This window comes from Lagopus muta, chromosome 7, assembly GCF_023343835.1.
Source record: "Lagopus muta isolate bLagMut1 chromosome 7, bLagMut1 primary, whole genome shotgun sequence".
Classification (NCBI taxonomy): Eukaryota; Metazoa; Chordata; class Aves; order Galliformes; family Phasianidae; genus Lagopus; species Lagopus muta.
Genome location: NC_064439.1, coordinates 33,517,338 through 33,539,277, shown reverse-complemented (window position 1 = coordinate 33,539,277; position 21,940 = coordinate 33,517,338). Strand labels below are relative to the sequence as shown.

The 21,940-nt window shown below is 37.9% G+C and overlaps 1 protein-coding gene across 1 annotated transcript; it reads left to right on the top strand.

Annotated features, from left to right (window-relative positions):
* Positions 1 to 97: 97 nt before the first annotated feature.
* HACL1 (2-hydroxyacyl-CoA lyase 1) lies at positions 98 to 20,070 on the top strand. The gene is made up of 17 exons (XM_048952204.1): positions 98 to 222; positions 308 to 412; positions 3,132 to 3,172; positions 4,411 to 4,491; positions 8,441 to 8,513; positions 9,026 to 9,103; positions 10,086 to 10,180; positions 10,619 to 10,731; positions 12,159 to 12,294; positions 13,119 to 13,224; positions 14,229 to 14,312; positions 14,544 to 14,645; positions 15,259 to 15,413; positions 16,658 to 16,816; positions 17,111 to 17,218; positions 17,774 to 17,960; positions 18,354 to 20,070. Exons 1-17 carry the CDS (start codon positions 172 to 174, stop codon positions 18,384 to 18,386), a joined length of 1,707 nt encoding a protein of 568 aa, XP_048808161.1. The 5' UTR covers positions 98 to 171; the 3' UTR covers positions 18,387 to 20,070.
* Positions 20,071 to 21,940: the final 1,870 nt, after the last annotated feature.

Sequence of the window (21,940 nt, the reverse complement as noted above, 5' to 3'; positions counted from 1 at the left end):
TTGGGTGCCTGCTCTAGCCAATAGGAGCCCTCTCACCGCCCGCCCGCTGGGTGAGAGGCGGAGACTCGTCTCCTTTAATCCCGCCTCCTCCGCTGCCTCATTGGCTGGGTGGCTTACCGGTCACCGCGCGGCCTGCGGCGCTCCGTCTTCCTGCTGTGTCGGAGCGGCAGCATGGAGGAGCTCAGCGGCGCTCAGCTTATCGCTGAGGCTCTCAGGGCGCAAGTAAGAGCGTGGACTTATGCTTGGCGCTTATGCTTTCTAAGCCGTCTTTTCGGAGTCGTTCTGATCTCTAACGTTTCCGTTCTAGAATATCGAGTACATGTTCGGCGTTGTCGGTATTCCGATCACTGAGGTGGCAGTCGCGGCACAGGCAGCTGGAATCAAGTACATAGGGATGAGAAACGAGCAGGCTGTAAGTATGCCAGCTTAGATCCCAGGTGTCACGAGTTAGCCGCAGGGACTGTTTTGATGGCATGACGCTGGTTTTGCGTTTGGTTTTTGTTTTATTTCCCAGCAACATCAAGTTTATACCTGGCTTTCAAGAATTGCTCATAGATCGCTCCTGGATGGCCCACAGATGACCTGCCAGCTTTCCATGCTTCGATTTTCACCTCTGCTCTTGTCAGTCTTCCTTAGCTGGCGGCAGAGAACAAAACATTTCTTTCTCTCCTGAACCAAGTGGCCGTGAGCTGTGTCTTTCTGCTGTCTAACCCCAGCATTGTTATATTAATGAGTGTGAGGACCAGGAGAGGAATATGTGCCTCTACGTGGAAGAATCAGTCTCTAACATGAGAGAGGCAAATACATACTGTCATGTTTTAAAGGTACATTTGGTTCCTTTGAAGGATTAGGAATTTGATATTCTTTATATTCCCATAGGTCTTTTTGCAGCTATTCTAACTTCAGTTTTAGTTATTAACATGATTAAAATTAGTTTAGTAGTAGTGTCTGTAATTAACAGAGAAGATTGCTCTGCACTGCCAAATTAGATGCTTTCCTACTTATCACTGCTTATTAGACTATTTTCTGAGAACAAAGAAGACAAGAAACATCTTTCTCTATAAATCATAGAATCATAGAATGGCTTGGGTTGGAAGGGACATCGAGGATCATCAAGTCCCAACCCCCCCCCACCTTGGGCAGGGATGCAAGCTGCTAGATGAGATTGCCAGGGCTCCATCCAACCTGGCCTTAAATATCTCCGGGGATGGGGTATCCACAACCTTTCTGGGCAGCCTGTTCTAGCACCTCACTACTCTCAGCAAAAATATTCCATTTACTTCCAGTAAATAGTGAGATATTTTTGCTTAGGGGAAGAACAATATTACAAAGACTTGTTGTAGTGTCAAAATGTTGAGATTTCTTTAATGGCATCTTGTGATGGTTTTTGTTTTCTTGATTGTCCTCAGTGGAGACTTTGGCAGTGAAGAGAGCAAGATCCTTGTACACACAATATATTCAATGTACATTTAATATTTATGCATCATAGTTCTAGTTGTCCAAGTTTGTTAGTTGTACTGTTGTGGTGCTTGTGTGTACAGCTATGTGCTTCCTGTGTAGGTAAAGGTAGATGTCTGTAATCTGAGATGTATGGAAATCAGATGCACACCTCATTTTAAGACTAGCTGTAGCAAAAGCACATTTGCAGAATAAACTGTTAGATTAGAAATATCAGACTAAAGCATGAAGTTGAAAGCTCGTTGACACTGTCAATTATCTGCAGCTAATCTCCCGTGGCCTGCAACATGGTACGTATGTGCTAGTAGTAGTTTAACTCATGTCCCACTTGGCCCTTGAACACTGGGTGGTTATGTTGCAACTCAGTAGGGGCGTGAGTCTTTGCCTGAGTAATTACAGATTGCTGTGATAGATTCAGAAGATTGATAGGTTAGTTTTAAACTTAAAAAAAAAAAAAAAAAAAAAACTATTCATTAACACACATTGGTAATGTTTACCTCTTTAACAATAGTTATCACTAGATACTTAAAGCAGTCTGATTTTGAGAATCATATCCTATTTATGTCATGAGTATCCAATATACTGTAGCTAGTGCAGATGCTCATAGCTGCCAAGGATTGGCAGAATCTTGAGAATTCTTGAGAATCTTCCAGTAAAAGGAAGGAAGCAAAACAGACCTCTGTTTTCAACCCCCATTGGATTCACGATCTCATTTTGTACAATCTTTCAGCCTTTGAACAGTTTAGAACCCTTGGTCTTCCTGTCTGGACTATGGACAGTGCAGTACTGGATGGGTGTTTCTCAGGTCAGGGCAGGTGCCTTCCCTGTTAAACATCTGGGTTTTTTTGGTCTGTTTTGCTGGCTTTTATTTTCCCAAGCTGAGGCACTGACACTTTTTCTAAAGCAAAAGCACAGCCTCCCCAGCTCTCAAAGCAGCACTTCTGCATTGGCCAGTAATTGGCCATCAGCACAGTTGTTTACTATTCTGGGACCTCTGCTTTCAACCTGTAGATTGAAAGGCCATATTTTCAAGGCCTGTAATTAATCTGTTCATTGTAACAGAATCTGACATCACGTACTAAGCGTGAAGCTCAGGTTGGTGCAGCAAGATTTTGCAACACTGATTGGAAGTCCTACTGCCAATCCCAGTACATTTAGCATAAGGGGCTGCAGGGCTGCTCCTTGACATGGCAGTATTGTTTTTACTGGACCAGTGTGTACAAAAACACTTAAATCTAGTTTACTAGTTACGTTATGTTAGTTTACTTGTATTTGAGTTGAAAACAGGCTAGTATTTAATTAAACCCTCCTTGTCTAAGAACAGCAATCCTCTGCTTTGGCTATCTTTCAAACCCAGTGTTAACATGAGCGGTTTCAAATTTGAAGTCCAGTGCCTGTATCTGTTCTACCTGCATTTCTTGCTCATGTTAATTTTAAGGTTAATGGACTTGATGGTCTGTAGTGTCCCTTCCAACCTGAGATATTCAATGATTCTGTAAGCACATCTTTGTAAAGGGAAGGGCAAAGGGCTGCTTGGAATTCTATTTAAGCTGTAATTATCAGGGAAACATCTTTACTTGCTTAATTTCAGTACTGCTGTTGAATGTTATTTACATACCATGAAATGTGCATGTGTTAATAATAACTGTATAACTCCACAATATTTCCCATAGGCTTGTTACACTGCATCTGCTGTTGGATATTTGACTGGCAGGTAAATTCTATGTTTATCAACATTTATAATGATATAATTTGTATCATATCAACTATATTATATTCAACAGAAGCTTGGTTTGGAGTTGGGTTTTTTTTAGTGTGTGCAGATGTAGAACAATTAAAATGAAACATCAGTTTTAAACTATTTGTCAATACAGTTATCAGTATTTCTATTGGTACGATTCAGGGCAGGAACAAAGAGATGCTAAAACTCGTGTAATGCTGTGAATCTTATAAGTGCCTTAAATTTTTCTCTTCTGGTTTCTTATGAGTAGTTTAACACTGCTCTATGAAGGGCAGAACTAACAGCCATTGTTTGTTGCAACTTGGTAGACTTGCTCTGCCATATCTTAGTCTTGTCGTATCACTCAACAAACACCTTGTTGATACAGAGACTAATTACATGGTTGCCTGTTTATCATGTGCTTCTCCTGACAAGAAATGCTGGATTTTCCTCTTCTCCTGCATTTTGCTCTTAACACTGCTGGGAAGCATTCTGTGGCCCGTGAAATAAAGGGCATTGCTGTTTGAGTATCCTATGGATTTTTTCCTGAAGTCAGCAACTGGTGTGCATTTACAAATGCAGACTTGATGCAGATGATCAATCCTTTTCCTATCTGCAAGTATTAGAACTGTTTTGAGGTTTTTCTTCCTTTCAATAATCCTCTAGAAATAAGCTTTTCTTTTTTTCTTATTCTCATATCTACATAGCCCACAGGACTGTTGGAAAATGCCCAGTAATTAAGAATGATGATTTTTATCTCTTTATCTGGAATAAGACATGCCTGTGCTTGATTTAGACTATAATAAAGTTTGCTTTGAGTCAGATCCTTCTCTCTCCTCGTGAGCTCTTTTTGTTGATACCCAGTGCTTAAGTGGAGTTGAGACAACTTAGGTGGCTTACCGAATTCCACATAGGCATTAAATAAAAAAAACAATAATCATGCTGCATAATCACAATGCTAAGTATGATAAGCCACCATATGTTTTGGACCTGTCTGTGGGTAGCACGTGACAACTGTTCCCTTGCTTGTTTATTTACACTGGTAAAGATAAATAATTTCTGATTGCATTATTAGTCCTTCCTACAAATCCCACGTTGTTCATGCATTTTGACAACATGAATAGAACTTTAATATCTTATTTTTCAACATCTTACTAATTTTTGTTTGTGATTAATTGGATGTTTACTGTACTCACTTTCCTTTTTTCTTTCTTTTTTATTTTTCTGTCCAGGCCGGGAGTATGTCTTGTAGTTTCTGGTCCAGGTTTTTTACATACCCTTGGTGGGATGGCAAATGCAACCATGAATTGCTGGTAATTTAATTCCACTTTCTCTTTAAAACTCTTCACTGTCATTTGGTGTAGATATTGAGCTCTGCACTATTTAGTATATGACCTTCTTTTCTTCTTGTAGGTAGCGAGTAGTGAATTCTTCATTTGTGCCCCCTAAAAGTAACTTAGTTCAGCTTTTTGTATCCTCATGGATAAGTTTTCCTTTTTGTTCTACCCTAGTATGTGTTTATTAAAAAGTCTATCAATATACCTTATTACATGGATGCATTTGAAAATGAAGGTAAGATACAGCCTGTAACACTTTACTGAGTTTTGAAAGAATTTCAGAGTTTTTTCTATATTTGAGAGCCATAATGTTTATGAATTACTGTATTTTCCATATTTCATACATGAACAAATTGACAACTGCATTGTTAAAATCTGCATTTGCTCCCCACACAGAGCAATATATATGGTATATATCAGATGGTATAGAGCAATAGCATTTACTCCCACAAACCTTCACTGAGATGTGGCAACCTTAGCTGGTCTGCCCCTAAAAGCTGTTGAGAATGCTGCATGAAGTACTTGGGCAGAAGCTGTGTAATACCACGTACGTGTGACCTGGAGAAATAGGTTTGTAATGGCTGATTGGAAAGGGAGGGTTGGTAATGGGAGCTCTGCTAAACAAAGTCTCTGACACTGAAAAAAGTTCTGCAGTGTTCAGACTTTTTCTTTTTTCTAATTTGTCAATAGTTATTGACCAAAGTTTTGCTATCCCTATGTGACTTCAGATAAATAAGTTTTTCTTTTGAACAGTCATGAATTTGGCAGTAAGAAGTGTTTATGGTGCTTGCTGATGAGTTTACAGGACATGTTGCTCTTTTCACTCAAGCTGATTCTTGTATGAGATAAGCCCTGTTTACCCAACTTCATCTTGTGTAAGCCTCTATTCTTGGCAAAAGGATGAGGGAGTGACTTGTTTACTTGAAGACACTGTAGTAAAAAGGAGATGGGTTTTCACTGAGCAAACCACAATTTTTGAACAGGCATTTTTCCATTAGTCCCACCAGTCTTGCCTTTTGCCTGTTACGTGCCTCAGGGAGAGAAATAAGCATACATGAGAGCTAAATTCAGCTTTATGAAAGTAACTTTCCTTGGCTCTTTCATTATTCAGAGCTTCCACTGAATGTTAGAGTCTCAAAAGTGTTTTCGCCTTTTCAGTTGGCATTCCTGGTGAAAGACATGGTGCTTTCCTTCAGAGAGGAAGACCAGTGATTTTTCTGTTGAGTTTACTGATGAGGTTTCTAGTCTGTTTCACTGGACACAGCATGGAGACTTGGTCAAGCGTTAAGGAGATAAGGTGTTAGAAGGGAAGAGAAGCCAGGAAGGAGAGGATCACATCATTCAGTAGCAGCTGTTCCTTACTCCTGCTTAATGTGATGATGAAAACATGAGACATGCTAAGGTGAGTGGTTATACAGTCTAATTGTCTGTCATGAAAAGGGACATAGGCCCAAATATTCTCCCCTCATTATAGGGCAAGATTAGAGTTCACTGTTGTGTCTTGTGACTCTATGGCATTATACCTGGTTTTGTGACATGCTGCTGTGATCTGAATTTCAACTTGCTTCTCACAGAAGTGGGCTAATAGCTGAACTGGCCCCAAGGGTTCTGACTTTAGTAACTAAGTGATAGTCCTTAAAGCTCAGTCTGAGTTATCCTCCTCAAGCCTGGAAACCCATTCTTCTGATTCCTCTCTGTTTAGCTCCTCTCAGGTGAAAAAACTCTTATGGATTGACTGGAAAAAAAGTCAAGCAGTGACTGACTGAATAGAAGTGCCTTAGTTTACCATGAAAGCTTGTCCCACCAAGCTGTCAGGCATGTAAATCAAGACAATTAGGTTGCAAGTGTGGCCTCGGTAAGCTACATTTCTGAGGGTAAAAAGTGTTAAAAATTACCTACAGCTCTGCCATCTTCTCTCCTGCCTCATTCGGAGTAAAAGTGTTTGTATTTCAGGCCGTAAAAGTAGTCAGCAAAAAATAGTTTGCAATAGTTTTAAGATTTCATTAGACTGGCATGGTGCAATATTGTTCTTTACCTGAGGTTGCAGTTGAAATGTTTTTTTCAGTTTACATAAGTTCTTCATTTGCAAATCCATAATGCTTGGTGCTCTTATTAGTTTAATTGTAGACATTGTTCTTCCTGCTTCACTGTTTTGGACTTAATTAAATCTAACTAGCAGTAATAAGCACTGCTCTTACAAATGCATACTGTTGGACCAGAAGTATAGTGTGGTGATCACATAGAGTGAAACCTTTATTTCTGGTTGCAGTTATGTAACTCAAGCTCAATGAGGGTAGATTTAGGTTAGATATAAGGAGAAAGTCTTTTACAGTGATGGAGGTAAGATACTGGAACAGGTTATCTAGTGTTGTAGTTGATGTCCTGTCTCCGGAGACTTTCAGGGTGAGGCTGGATAGGGCCCTGGGCAACCTGATGTAGCTGTGGATGTCCCTGTTCATTGCAGGATTGCTAGGTGGTCCTTAAAGTCCCTTCCAACCCAAGGATTCTATGATTCTAAGATGTCAAGCAGAGCGAGATCTTTTTGTAGTATAACTGTTGGGGCTTGCCATGTTAAAGATGTAACGTTCTCTTCATTGTATGTGTATATTGTATATTGGGACTACTACTCCTAAATAGAATTTATTTTGTTTTATTTATGAGAACTTTTAAATAAAAAGAATTGAAAAAGAGAAGTGAAAGGAATGTAAAGTTTGTTGCAGTGAAACACACTGATTGTATATGGATAGAAGTAATCGTTTTGCTGGGAGGAGAGGGGGAAAAAAAACAACCAGTACATCAGCGGAATAAAATATCTATAAAGTATTCACCAAATGCATTTTCCATAAGAATTTGTAACAGAAGTGAGACACAGCCTGAAGTTCTAATCTCACCATGTCCAGGTATTCAAACTGAGGTTTAATTTGTGGCAGACAATAGTCTGAATATGAGTCTTGGATCTAGATAAACATATCCCAAAATCTTTGGAGTGTCTAAATTTAGGGCTATGCTTCGAGTGTGCTGTTAATGTTTCATCTTAACGCATTGTATATGTAAATGCAATCAAAGGAAAGGCTGTTTCTGAGGAGAAATCATTTAGGAGCCTGAAAAACTAGGCTTGAAACATTGGGTCAGCGTTTCAGTTCAGTATGGATGAACGTGCAAATTAATATGAGAGCTTTCTCTTCTTGATCCAGCATTTAGCACTTTAGGAAGTTCAGTTTTGACCTACAAACTCAATGAGAGACCAATTTTCATTCACCGTGGGATAATGATTGTGTTTTGTGGAACTGACAACAAAAGTGTTTTAATGTGGAGTGTATTACTCATATTGTAAGCTAGCACCACGTTTCACACATGGTTGTAACCAGTTTAAGAACAGTGCCACTTATAAACCTGTTAGGTTTTTGTTTGTCTCCTTGGTCTTTGGAGATTTTTTGAAGTAAGAACTGAATGCAAGGAGAAGAGCTGTCAAATACTCAGTTAATTTCTGTTGCATTCCAGGTGGTATGCAAAGAAAATTAATTCTGAAAACATCACTTCCTACTGTGTTTCTCAGTTCTAGTGTTTCTGCACAATACAGTGTCTCTTGCAAACAAATCTTAGTATTTGTTGTGAGAGAAATTGTCATTTCTCTCCAACTATTTTCTCACTTATGCTACCAAATGAATTAAAGTAGCTAGCAATATGAGATTTTAGAATTTTTATGCTAGATGGAGATCATCTCATATGGCCAGAATGTCCTCAAACTGATGAATCAAAGGATGCTAGGAAGTCAAGCGTTTTATTTAGGATTTACACCTGTAGTATGCTGGTCATTTTCTATTCCTGCTGAGGTCTCAACAATATTAAGATTTGATTATAAAGTAAGTTTGCAGATGTGAGTGCAGTTATAAAAATATATGTATGCATGTTTATACTTTCCTAGGCCTTTGATTGTAATTGGAGGCTCTTCTGACAGAAATCAGGAAACCATGGGAGCTTTCCAGGAATTCCCACAGGTACGCAGACATTTCCATTTCTCCAAAATGGCTTCAGTTAAATAACTGGTGATATTTTTCCTTAGCATGGGAGTAAGTATCCCAGACGCTGGCATTTCCTAGCAGATTTGATGATCTGTTGACTTGCTCCATCTACTGGTTTGAAACTGTCACTGTGTACTTCACTGGACCACTTGGAATTTCTTTGTCCATAGCCATGCTAGAATTTGTGCTGGGTTTTAGATTCTCAGCTGGGATAAATCACCCTTGTCTGTCTTATCTGAGATGAAAGAAAGCAAAATAAACTTTCCAAGAAAAAGAAACACCACTATCTGGAAACAAATATGTAAGAGCCTCAAGAAGAAGTATAGCTTGCCAGTTTATACCACAAGAGGAACTGCATTTTTCTGTGTGGCATTTGACACCTTGTTGCTTTTAATTTGGCCTTTTTTCAATTTATTCATGTTGAAGTGAGTTGGAAAAGACTGAATTACGTTGATAAATCAGTGTAATGGTTATATGCATTTCTTTAGGTTGAAGCTGCTAGGCTGTACAACAAACTATCTGTCCGTCCAAGCAGCCTGGAAGTCATTCCTGCTGTTATTGAAAAGGTATGAAAAAGTACTGAATTAACAGCAGAACACCAAGTAGATGACTCCTACTGCATAAGGTCTGTGGGGTTTTTGTTGTTTTCATTTGTTTGCTTGTGTGTTTTGGGTTTTTTCTTTCTTTGTTTTGTGAAGTTGTGACTACAACTACTTCAATCCTGCAAATGTTTGGCAGTGGTTAACTGAGTAAGATCACAACCAGAGAGGTTCTTGTATTGGTAGTGCTATTGAATATGTTAGGAATAGATGCTGGTCCTGTGTGATATTTATTTTTATGAGAAATGCTTTTAGGGAAATGTGCAAGAACTAGAAATACAACACCATAAACTTCAGCTGTGTTAGCTCTCAGGCTCTTCTATGAAGTGCTTTCATTATGTGAAGGAGATTTGGAGGGATGGGGGTGAAGATGGTTACATTTAGTTTTGGGAGCGTCTTTTTCGCTTGTTTGCTGGCTTTTTTTTTGTTTGTGTCTGCATGAGAGAAAGAAAGGTTCTTATCTTTGTGCTTCGGAATGAGCTAGGAAAGTCTCTTATTTCTGTAGTAACGCTTCAACCACGTCAGCCTAAATTCTGCAGGCATCGTAGCTGTTTTCAGAAGTGCAAATTCAGCAGAGTGCTTACCTGTAACAGAAGAACTAAGAACGTAATAGAAGATTGTCTTGTTTTTTTCCTTTGTTCATGCTACTTGAAATAAAAAGTCAGCATAGAAGTTTACTTTAGTGTTTCCACATACAACTGCTTATAATACAGTTGTCTTATGCCAAATTAATTAAAGAATATAAACCTAGTGCTGTTCATAGACAGAAATGTAAATAACAATCAAACCTTAAATGAGTTGGTATAAAACAATCGAAGGGAATTTTCCCTGTGATGATTCAGTAATCTTAAACAGCGTGTTCCTTCACTGCAGACTGTGATCTTCAAACTTAGAGGTTTTTAACAACCTTTCACACAGTGGTTAAAATTCTGATCATCTTTTTTTCTAGGCTGTAAGAACCAGTATATATGGCCGCCCAGGTTCCTGTTACATTGACATACCTGGGGATTTTGTGAATCTTCAGGTGAATAAGAGCTCTGTCAAGTGCGTACAGCTTACATTTAGTTTCCTGTAGTTTTAAGTTACTTTGCCTTAGGAAAAAGATAACAAGAGAATAAATGTTTTACTATAAGGTAGCAATAATAACATCAAAAATTCAGCCTTGAATTTTAACTTTCAGTTATAGCATGTGATATGGATTGTAGTTTTTGTTGAAATGTGTGAAAATAAATGAATTCCTATGATGGTGTCTTAGTCGCATTGTTTCAGAGATTCACAGATTGATGTATATTTCTTTAATCGTGCAAGTAGCAACAAAAACTTCAGAATCTGTTTTAAAGATATGCTTGTCCTGTTCTGATAAATTCTGTGGGTAATGCAGGGATTTTTGTGCTAAGCAATAGGTTGTTTGTTTTTTTTTTTTGTTATTCCTTGTTTTGATTTTTTTCTTTTTTTTTTTTTTTTTTTTTTACCTGCTTCCAGGTATGTAGAATGCTGCCCACCACCTCCCATCAGCACAGCTGAGCACTCTGCTGTATCTGAAGCAACATCTATCATTGCTCATGCCAAGCAGCCTTTGCTAATCATTGGAAAAGGTAGTATGCTTTGACTGTATAAGTGCAGGATGAGAGCAATGACTAAAGATATTTCTTTTCCCCTCCATTGTACGTTCTACATAAAAACATTGAAATCTGACATTAAAATTTTTTTTTTTTTGAAGCATTTTATTTTGTTCTGTTTTTCATCTATGTTAAAAGAAGAATCAACTTACGAAATACAAGTTAAAAAACAAACAAACAAAAAAAAACCCAACAACCAGATAACTGTGTTCTTAACTGTAGAACCAGTACAAGAAGTTCGAAAGTTCCAGGCAAATTGCATCAGAATACAGAAGTGATATTCTCTACCATTGTCAAGAAACAAATTAACCAAAGGTCACTTTCCCATGTGGACTTACTGCAAGTGCCAGGCTGTCTGTCATGAAACAGCACAGCAGATGTTGCTGTTACTGCTGCTTCGTAGATTTTCCATCGTACTCTGCCAGTGTATTTCATTTCTGAAAGGGGAGTGTCCCTAAAGACAGGGGATAATTATTTTCTGTGCTGGTTCACTTATTTTAGTCACTTCTGGAATGTCAATCCACGCAGGGGCATTTCTATGAAAGATATGGGTTCATTAGGGTGCAGTAGAACTGAAATAACCAACTAATTTCACCCACACAGTTCTTCTTCAGACTTTGGAATAATCTGCATCTCAGAAAAAGGTTCTGTGTTTAACCAGAAACTGAAATAATTGAGATTAGATGGGTCTTATTATTAATTAGGTAGTGAAACAGTAGATAGTATTTCAGAAGAGGTTGGTTTGTATTTTCCTTCCTCTGACTTGATACATGTGAATTAACGGGTGTTCTGTGATAGGTAGAAAGCTCAATGTGTTTTGTTGATGTCAGCGATTGAGGAAATGCTGTTTTTTCTTCAAATGTAATGAACCGATGTGTCCAGATATTCTTTTATATATATTCTTGTTAGTACAAACTCATGGACTTAAGCAATGGCACAGGGACCAGTCAATTCTCAGCTCTGGGCAACCTTAATTCAGCTGTTTGTACTGCAGAAAGCACCGCAGTAAACGTATGCACAAATACCTATCTTCAAATTTTTTTTGAGCTTCTCCTGTTTTCATTAAAGGCTTACCATAGACCTGCTGGGGTAGATTGTTATAACACCTTGTGATACAAGGCCATAAACGGGGCAAGCAAAAAAGGACATGATGTGACACAAATGCCATCTCCCATTGTTGCTGCAGAGCTCTCTGTACTGTAATATAGAACTTCACCTATGGGAAATGTGAAACCAAATGCCTCTTTTTGATGTGTTATCTTTTGAGTTTTCCAGAGTGAAAAATAACAGACAGCTTTCATAATGGGAAGTACTACTCTTTCTGCCACTAATGTAATCTAATTGAAATTCAGGTGGATGCAGTAGGTTTCTGTAGTGTTAAGCATCCCTTTTGTTTCATTCAGGTGCTGCTTATTCACGTGCTGAAAACAACGTCAGAAAGTTTGTGGACCTTTCTGGACTGCCTTTTTTGCCTACACCAATGGCAAAAGGAGTAGTTCCTGATAACCATCCAAACTGTGTAGCTGCAGCAAGATCCATGTAAGTGTAAAGCAAGACTTCTAACATCTGAGGAAACAGCTGGGAATTGGGGAGGTTTACAAATTCCAGGGAAGACAAAATGTATACATAAGAAATTGTTTCAGATATTTTATACTTCATTATAGAGCTCTGAGGATCTTGCTTGAGGAGAAGCAACAAATTTAGGTATATTGCTTCTGACAATGCTTAAAATGCTGGCCAGGAAGATAATTCATCTGAGAGATAATATTCTGTAGCTAATAAAACCTATGTTGTTATCATGCATTTCATGACATTAAAGGAAACTGATGAGCAGTTTATCTGAAATACTTAGCTCAGTGGTCTAGAAAAACTATTAGGCTTTTATTTTAACACCTTAAACAGAAGCATAAGAAGCACATATTGCAGCTCAAGTTCTGCTGTCTGCCATATTTGCATGGTGTTTGCAGTACACCTTTTACAGAACAGAAGCGGGGAGCAGTGGATGTCAGCACAGTGAGATGGTGGGTGGCAAAACACTGTTCATAAACAGTGGGTCACTTCTGCTGGTGCAGATGTCTATGAGTACAGTGTGCAGGCTCATGTTCATTGCTGGCAAAAATGCATAGCTAATGGTGGTGACTATGTCAAAAATAGTTTTGTAGCTGAGACCTTGCTCTGTCATGTAGTGTTCTCGTGCTCTTTGCATCTGTTGTAGTTTCCATGGATATAAATAGGAATTACTTTCTAAGCAACCTATGTATATTCTTGTGCTTACTGCAATGGTTAGGATTACTTGTAATTTTGAAAACACTGTTAAATTTATCAATAGTTCTTCCATCTAATTCTCTTATTTACCTTGGTAGGGCATTACTACATGCTGATGTAATCATCTTGCTTGGTGCGAGGTTGAACTGGATTTTGCATTTTGGACTTCCACCGAGGTTCCGACAAGACGTAAAGGTTATTCAGGTGAGGAAGAAAACAGTTGACAATTAAAGGATATGCTCTGTGTTCCAGCATTGCCTACAGTAGTTTTTGCTAATTATTTTGGTAGCGTAGTTCATGTGAAAAATACTGCCATGCAGACAGTGCAGTTGAGTGCATACAGGTGTGGTAGTTCTGTAGAAATAATTCTGATTTCTTTAATTTTTATTTAGTTTTTATTTCCTTGCATTTTTTCAAAAAACGGTTACAGAGTTTTTCCAGCTATTAAGGACCTGGTGTTGGTGTCGTGGGAAGAGCAGATGCTTGTGTGCAATTGACGAATGCAGGATTAGACTCATGATGTGTATGTGATTTTGGAGCACTGGAATTTCAGTGATTGAAAACAAATTGTCCTGAAATTTGAAACCTTTCTCACTGTTTGACTGCCCTCAGCTGGATTTTTTCAAAATACAATTAGCTTCAGATTCAGAGTCAGTCAGTCTTTGCAACAGCTCAGTCACTCAGTAATGCTCATGGGAAAAGAGAAGGAAAGGCTGTTTAACCAATTAATTATTTGGAAGTGTGCCAGCTCATAGAAAAGTTGTTAAACTGATTATGCCCTCAAAATCTTCTCTTGTAAGAGTCTCTGACTGAGAAGTAGTTGGCTTACTTTAATGTGCCTCTCCAGCTTGCAGTGCTCTGGAGCTTTATCTCGGTTTCCCGAGGAGTAGCAAATTTTAAAGTAGAATTCCTTTTGACTTTTCAAATCAATATATCTTTTTATCTTTTTCTTAAAAAATAAATAAATAAATCTTAAAACTACTTTTTAAGCTCATTTATAATTGGTTTTTAACTGTCAAAGGTGGATATTAAATTTTTATTTTCAATAAAAAACTTCCTGATTTTGTTTCAGTGAAAGAGAAAGAAGACTGTCTGGCCAGAACAAGGTATAAAGAGAGTCAGACAATGTTCCTCACTTGAATTGGGGAAAAAAAAAATATCCCTTTAATATCTTTGAGTTAATGGTAGTCTTTCTTTTTGAAATACAGATTGATATTTGTGCAGAAGAGATGGGGAATAATGTGAGGCCAGCTGCAATGTTATTAGGTGATATAAACGCCATAACTAAGCAGGTAATGTAATGTCAGATGTCTTCCTGTTTTTACTGTAGTTGTCTCTTACATAATTAAAAAAAAAAAACAAAAAAAAAACAAGAAGAAGCCTTTTTTTCGTGCAACATTTTCATGCTTTGCATCTGGTTTAGTGGTAAAGATTCTGATTTGTGCAGGCATAACATTCTTGATGCGTGTGGTATTTTTTAAATACGTTGAAAGAAATCTACATCATCTCAAATATTCTTCCAGCTTTTAGAAGAATTCAGCAAAAGACCTTTGAAATATCCCTCTAATTCAGAGTGGTGGAAGAGACTAAGAGAGAAAATGCTGAACAATGAGGAAAGATCAAAGGTAGTATTATGTTAAACAAATCCATTTTCTCACCTTAAGGGGGACTGATACACAGTCAGTTTTATCACTGCTCTGTACTCAAACTCCTCATTTACTTTGGACATCACACAGAATGGATTCATTCTTTGTTTTCCTCTGTAACTGTGCTGTTTAGCAGGGCTGGTGGCAGCATAATCTATGTCAAATGCAAATAGCTTTTATGCCAAGGTGCCACAGACACTTAGAATGTGTCTAGCTTTATACAACTCGTATTCTTGATGATGCACTTTTCCAAAGTGGATTTTTAAGTAGATTAATTGCAGCAGATCACCCTTCAGAACTATCTCCCAGTACACAGATGACAGTGTTTACAGTGATCAGCAGTGGAACATGTGGTTGAAAAAAAAAAATCATGCATCTCTCAGATTAAACCGCCAGCCAAGGGAGCAGGTTGCTGACCACAGTGAGCCTCAGATAAATATGTTGTGTCACCAGAATAGGTAAAGCAGACCTGGAAGTATAGCATGGAAGTCCAAATAACTTCATCCCTACCTAACATAGTACATTTCTATTTCCATAGTATTATTTACATGTCTCAGTTCTTCACCTTATTCTAGATTCTTTTATTTTTAAGGATTTAGCATTACAAAAATCCCTGCCCATGAATTATTACACAGTCTTTCATCACATCAGAGAACTGATACCCAAGGACTGCATTTTGGTAAGCGAAGGAGCAAACACCATGGACATCGGGCGAACTATGCTTCCTAACTATCGTCCCCGTCAAAGGTGTGATATTTTCCTTGTTGTGCTGGCTCAACAGACTAGATTTATATATAAAACAAAAGCATCGTGGTCCAGAATTTCTGTCATGCTTTTTAAAGACTCTAAGTAAAATAAATGTACGTATGTTGGAGAAGGTCTGAAGGATGTTATACACACCTATACTAATGTCCTTCTGTAGACTGTAATCATTCTCCATGATCTGTCTGTGTAGTTTGCAACACGAGTGATAGTTTCTCTAGTTTCTTTGAAACAACACTTGAACAAACGGGAAAAAGAACGCCAGGAAAAACGTAAGAGGAGGACCTCACTTTGAAAATGGTGTTATATATTGAGCATACTTTCATGCAAATCTGCATGCTTAAGATGTAGTCACCCAAATTTCAAAGCATGGGTATGTCATTTTATGGACAGCTATCCCAAACTTGTGATGATTATAAGTAGGAATTAAGTGCTATTTTTTTGAACAGGAAGGGGAAGAGCAAGTTCTGACTGTTGAAGTGATGCTTCTGATGTGACTGGGAAGCTTAGAGCCTTTTTTGTGAAATTAGCACTGAAGTCTTAAGTGACCCTAAAAATATTTATTTGTAAGCAAAACAAAAGCTAATCAACTGACCAACGAAACTTACTTCCAGTTAAGTTGGGGAAGAGTTTACATTTTTTTCCCCCTTTCATAAATAAGGACACAGTAATGTTAATTGTTGCCTTTTTCATACGGGATCGGACATATCTGAAAGCAAATTTTAAAAGCTAACCCTAGAATAATCTAGTTTTTCTTTTGTATCCATTATGTGCTTCTGATTGAAATGATCTAACTTAATTACAGACTGCAATTTGATTTCTAAAGTTGAACAGAAGGCTGAAGTTTGGACAGCATTATTTAATTGATGGCCTTCAGACTAAATTTTCAAGGAATTAAATATAGAAAGATTTCATATAGTCTGCCTATCTCTGGAGTAACCAAATGGTTTTTGAAATATTGTTACTGTGCAAGTTAGGAGTGTGTAAGAATAGACTATCGGAATACTACTAGTGTATAATAGTTCTCAGTTTTAATTAGTTCTGGTATGTTTGTCTCAAGACATTTGCAGCCTTATCTGATATTTAACTGACTATCATCATCCATATATCTGGTATCTCTGTACATATATTTATGAGACATTATTTTAATAATCTGTGAGGAATTATTAAAAGTTGAAATAAAGCTTGAGTAGTTAACTTGGAAAGTAATTGTGTGTTCTCGCCCTTAGGCTTGATGCAGGAACTTTTGGAACAATGGGAGTTGGACTGGGTTTTGCCATAGCAGCTGCACTGGTGGCCAAAGACCGAACACCTGAGAAGCGAGTCGTCTGCATAGAAGGAGACAGTGCTTTTGGATTTTCTGGGATGGAAGTGGAAACTATTTGCAGGTAACTGCTTTTTTGCTCAGGGATGCCTTCTTCATATATTGCCAGTATCAATTAAACTAGAAGGCTGAGATGCTGCTATTAGACAGGGCGCGCTTAAAAACACATGAAAACAACCCAAAAATATACAGAGTAGTTTTTCTGTTCTGCCATGTGATGAATAGATGATTTTTTCAGATTGATATGATAGATATATATGTATATTCTATTAATCATCTTATTTTTACTAAAAAGGAATTCTTTTAATGCCTTAAGGCGCAGGTATTTCCTAATTCTTCCAAATACATCTCTTTGTAGGTACAACTTGCCAATTTTGATTATCATAGTAAACAACAATGGGATCTACACTGGTTTGGATGCAGGCAGCTGGAAAGAGATGTTACAGTACGGAGATCCTGTTACAAGGTGAATGACTTCTAAGTATGTCTTGTTAATTAAAGTAGAAGTGGCCAAAATGGCCATTCTGTTTCACTTTTAATGCTTTGTGATCCAGATGGAAGTTTTTCATGAAGTTAATTTAGCCCTGGGGAAAGTTCATGTAAATAAGAACCTGTTACCAAAGGCGAGGAACTAATATTCCAGACTATTGTTTGGACAACTGTATGGCACAGAAATTGCACACTCTGTTTGTCATCTCAGGTTCAAGCTCCATGGTATGGAGTTCATATTTGGTCAACCTCCAACATGCCAGTCATCTCCAAAACTACCTGAGGCTTTTGTTTCAAGTCTACGTTGGACTTCCCTGTACAGGGGGAACTAGGCTAAAAGACTGCTGATGAGTGTCTCCAGATTAAAATGCAGCCTAATAGTGGTATAGGAAACACACTCCTCTAGCCCAGAAGAATTTATCAGGCTGGAACAATAATAATCTCATACTTGAAAATCAGTGCTAAAGTAATTAAATTTGTCAATCTGGCAACTCTTCCCTGCCTTTTATCAGAGGTTTCTATTTCTTCACAGTGCACCTCCTGTTTCCCTCCTTCCAAATGCACGCTATGAGCAAGTTATGTCTGCCTTTGGTGGTAAAGGATACTTTGTTAATACACCAGAAGAACTGCAGAATGCTGTGAAAGCAAGTTTGGCTGACAAGCGAGCACCTTCTCTTATAAATGTAATGATTGATCCACAGTCTGAAAGAAAGAAACAGGTATTTATGTCTTCAATTTTTTGTGAGCTTCATGTGGGGATACATCTTAAATACTTAGGAAGCGTCACAAAAGCTGCAGAGAACGTTGAGGTGATTGCAAGGCAAAAAGATTCTCTTCAGATATGGGAGATTTACACTGTGTTGTCTTTTTTCCTTGGTTTTTTTTTTTTTTCTTCACTGGCTCTTACCAAAACTCAGTCTCTTTACTGTTACCAGAAGTAGCAGTTGTTCCTTTTCCCTCTTGACAAAAGGGGATAACTTTTTTTGTGATCAGACATTGTGAAGTAGATTCCATCTGTAGTTAATGCATCTTTGTATCCTATTCCTCTTACTGTGTAACCATTCTGATGCATATTTTATTCTATTGTTGTTTTGGGTTTTTTTTGCTTCCAGGAATTTCCCTGGCTTACTCGTTCTAACCTGTAAAAGAAGATGAAGTTGGCCATGGTGCAAGACATGCATGAAGCAAAACTAAATTGGTTTCTGGAAGAGGAAACAATGCAACTCTTACGTAAACAGTGGAACAAAATGGAAATTAAAAATTGATATCAGAGTAATCTTTAAATGATGAAATTAAGTAACTGTGTAGTGAACAGGACACATTTTAATGTAAATCAGACTCCCTTAGCAGACTGCACAGAAATACGGATGATGAGGCTGCATAACTTTTCATTTACTCAAACTTATAGTCATCACGATTTGTGAATTAAAATTTTAGGGGTTCTGGAAAAAGAGAGTATGCTGACAGTTTTACACTGTTAGCAATGCAGAAATTTTAGGCAGTCTGGAATTAGAGTAGCTTCGTTTTTAACTGGTGCTACTTGTTTTGAGACCTTATCCTGTGATTACTGAAATGAAGTATTGTGCAAGTGCTCATTGGAATAATTGTGCTTTGGAGCCAATTGGGGAAACAGTCGCTTAATGATTTTACATGATGCTTTTTTAGCTTCTACTCCAGGTAGAAGCAGTGTGTCAGAAATAACTTCTTTACTGTAAAGGTGATGCAGCACTGGAGCAGGTTGCCTAGAAAGGCTGTGGTGTCTCCTTTTATGGAGATGCTTAAGACCCATCTGGACAGCTACCTGTGCGACCTATTGTAGGATACCTACTTTAGCAGGGGGGTTGGGCTTGATGATCTCTTGAGGTCCCTTCCAACCTCTGCAATTCTGTGATAAGGACTGATTTTGTCTATTGCACTTGAGTTTGAGATTTTGAAGAGGGCAGATTGGTCTACTTGAGGCTGTATCTACTGCATCTTCACCTGTTGTTGCATCTGGCAACCTGAACTAGAGCTCACACTTTAAAAGGAGCTTTTTCTCTGTGCTTCTGTCACAGTGACCTACAGCAACTATACTTCTGCAGTACACTACCAAGCAGGTTACTTCATTTGTTCTTAAGTGCACTGGGAGGTTCTTTGTTGTTATAGATGTATAAGAGAAAATTCTGGCTCTGATTGGGTCTTGGTGTCTTCACTGTCAGTTATTTCACTAACATTAAGTGTTGCTTAATCAATCAAAGACATTTGGATGAATGAAAATAGGGACTGGGCTGGCATGAGATCCTTGACTACAGTTAGGTTTACTGTAAAAAGCAAACCTGAGTTCTTAAACTTCAGTCTGGGCCTGGCAGGAGGCTGTGGATTGCTATTAAGCAACATTATCTCCACACACTTCTCACAAGACAAAGATCACTGCAGATCACTGGAGATAAGATTATAAGTGCAATGTGTTTGGTGATATTCATAGTGCTGCATGGGTACTTGCATCTATGAAGGTAATATCCACAGGATGGGTAAGAACTGCAAAAAGATAAAATCCACTGAGGAGATTCAACTCATGAATAAGACAGGAGAGTTTTGTTCTGTGGGGCCTTCTGCAGGGAATGTGGAATGACATTGGATCTTGTCACAGATTTTCTTTCATTCTTCTTTCATGCTCTCCACAAATTGATTTTAATATGTTGCAGCAATTAAACACACTGCATTATGGTGATTCAGAATGTCTGTAAAAGATAATGCTGGGACTGGTTGGAGGGGAGATCATTTGTATTAGATAAGCAAATACAGAGATTCTTGTTTTATATTTTTTAAATCAATAAAAAGTGATTTTCATGGTGTTTCTTCTTTAATGATAAAATCATAGAGTCATAGAACTAACCTGAATTACAGCAGCTTTTTATGTCAGCTGTTAGAAATCAGTTTAAGTTGGATTTGTAGAGCATCTTGTTGAATAGCCACAATAGCATGCACTGTTCATTTTAATAAAGACAGATGGAAAATGGAAAGTAAAGAATAGAAACTGTGGAGAGGTGATAATATCAGTTTAGATGCCACTGAGCTTTTGAAAGTTCAGAAAAGAATTTGGCACAATTTCTGATAGTTGTTGAATAGACTAATGCATGATATAATACAAACTTCTACATTGTAACAGCTAAGTATATGTATTCTACATTTCAGTAGAGATGGAATGTGATTTCTTCACAAGGGAAGTGACATTTGTACTGCTTTGTTTATGTGGCATAGCTGCTTGATGCTTTGTTTTACACCATGGAGCTGCATCTAAGGGGGATGTTAGGCAGATGAAACTGTATGAAGGACAGAGATGAGACAGAAAGATGGTATATCTGAAGTGTCCCCATATTATTAAAGGGAGCGAAACCTCCTCAGAAGGTTTAGGCTAGAGTTTAAGTAGGTACTTCTCTGGGCTTTCAGGTAAATACAGACCGTTTGAAATTTTGGTATACCTGCTTAGATGGGGAAGGAAACCCAGTGGTTCAGGTCCACAGCACTTGTCCTCTGTAAAGAGAAGACAGCATGCACTGAAGGGGCCTGTCATGAACCTGTGACGTACAGGAGGTACAAGAAAAGCATTACAGGTAATCTAAGTGTGGAACCACAGTTAATCAGCCAAAACAAAACCAAAAAAGAATTGCCAGGTCATTGGAAATGGGGAATAAGTGAATTTCCTTACAAGATACTGTCATGTGTTGACTATGTGTTTCTGCAGTCTCTTGGAATGCTCGACTTGCTAACAGTTAGTCTGTAGTAATTTCTAATTGTTTTGTGTGAATTTTAGTCCCTAGTGAGTCGTGTTCTGCTTTGGAAACATTTGGGCACGTGATGAATGCTTGCCTTCACTTGTTACAGCCTTACAGTGCATATTCATCTTGATGAGGAATCAAATGTGTATATAATCTTTCTAAATTTGTTTTTAAACACCAATGCAAAATCCCAAATACACCTGAAACAAGCTGCAGTGAATCTTAAGGCCTGCCACAGTACCCAAGAAACCAGCAAACGCTGGCTGTGAGCCAATGGAAGACCAATTAAATGTGAGCAAATTCTGCCCTGACCAAATCATGGTGCTTTATGTAGAAATCAAAATCCCCATTGCAGCTTTTATGCTATTTACAGAGCTTGATAGCTGCAGTTAATACAGAAAAATGTGTTTTGTACCCCCATGTTCTTAATGACCTTGTAATGTCAGACACAGGTATCAGATCTGATCATTGTAACAACATACTGGCAGTGGGACTGCTGACTAATTTAATTATAACTGGGTACTGTAATGAGTGAGAAACTAATTCTGAAGGAGATGTATACTGTTTCTTTTGATGATTTGGTGGAAACCAGATGGTTAAGTTTAAAGAGGCCCTCAGTAAAGCAGACCCTTCCTGCTAATTATGGCACATGCTAATATAAATGGAAATGATTTCAGTGTCTGTTCTTTCCAGGAATATCTAGCCTGCCTGCAATAGTGTAGAAATAAGTAAGAGAAATTAATAGAATGACAATTGGCTTACTTGAGCTAATAGGCCAAAAAAAGTTTTTGTTTTCATCTATCTTTTTAAGGCAGGAAACTACAGGAAACACAATACTGAAAAGATTGCATAGAATAATTTATTTCAGACTTTTTGACTTTTTAAGTTGTCAGCTCCAGCAATCTGTGTAGCTGTGTAGTATCTTGGGTCAAATTCTAAAT

Excerpts from the sequence above, each read along its gene's own strand:
- HACL1 (XM_048952204.1), top strand. The coding sequence starts at position 172 with ATGGAGGAGCTCAGCGGCGCTCAGCTTATCGCTGAGGCTCTCAGGGCG. Across the intron at positions 10,732-12,158 it reads TTTGCTAATCATTGGAAAAG|GTGCTGCTTATTCACGTGCT; the intron begins GTAGTATGCTTT and ends TGTTTCATTCAG. Across the intron at positions 15,414-16,657 it reads AACTATCGTCCCCGTCAAAG|GCTTGATGCAGGAACTTTTG; the intron begins GTGTGATATTTT and ends TCTCGCCCTTAG.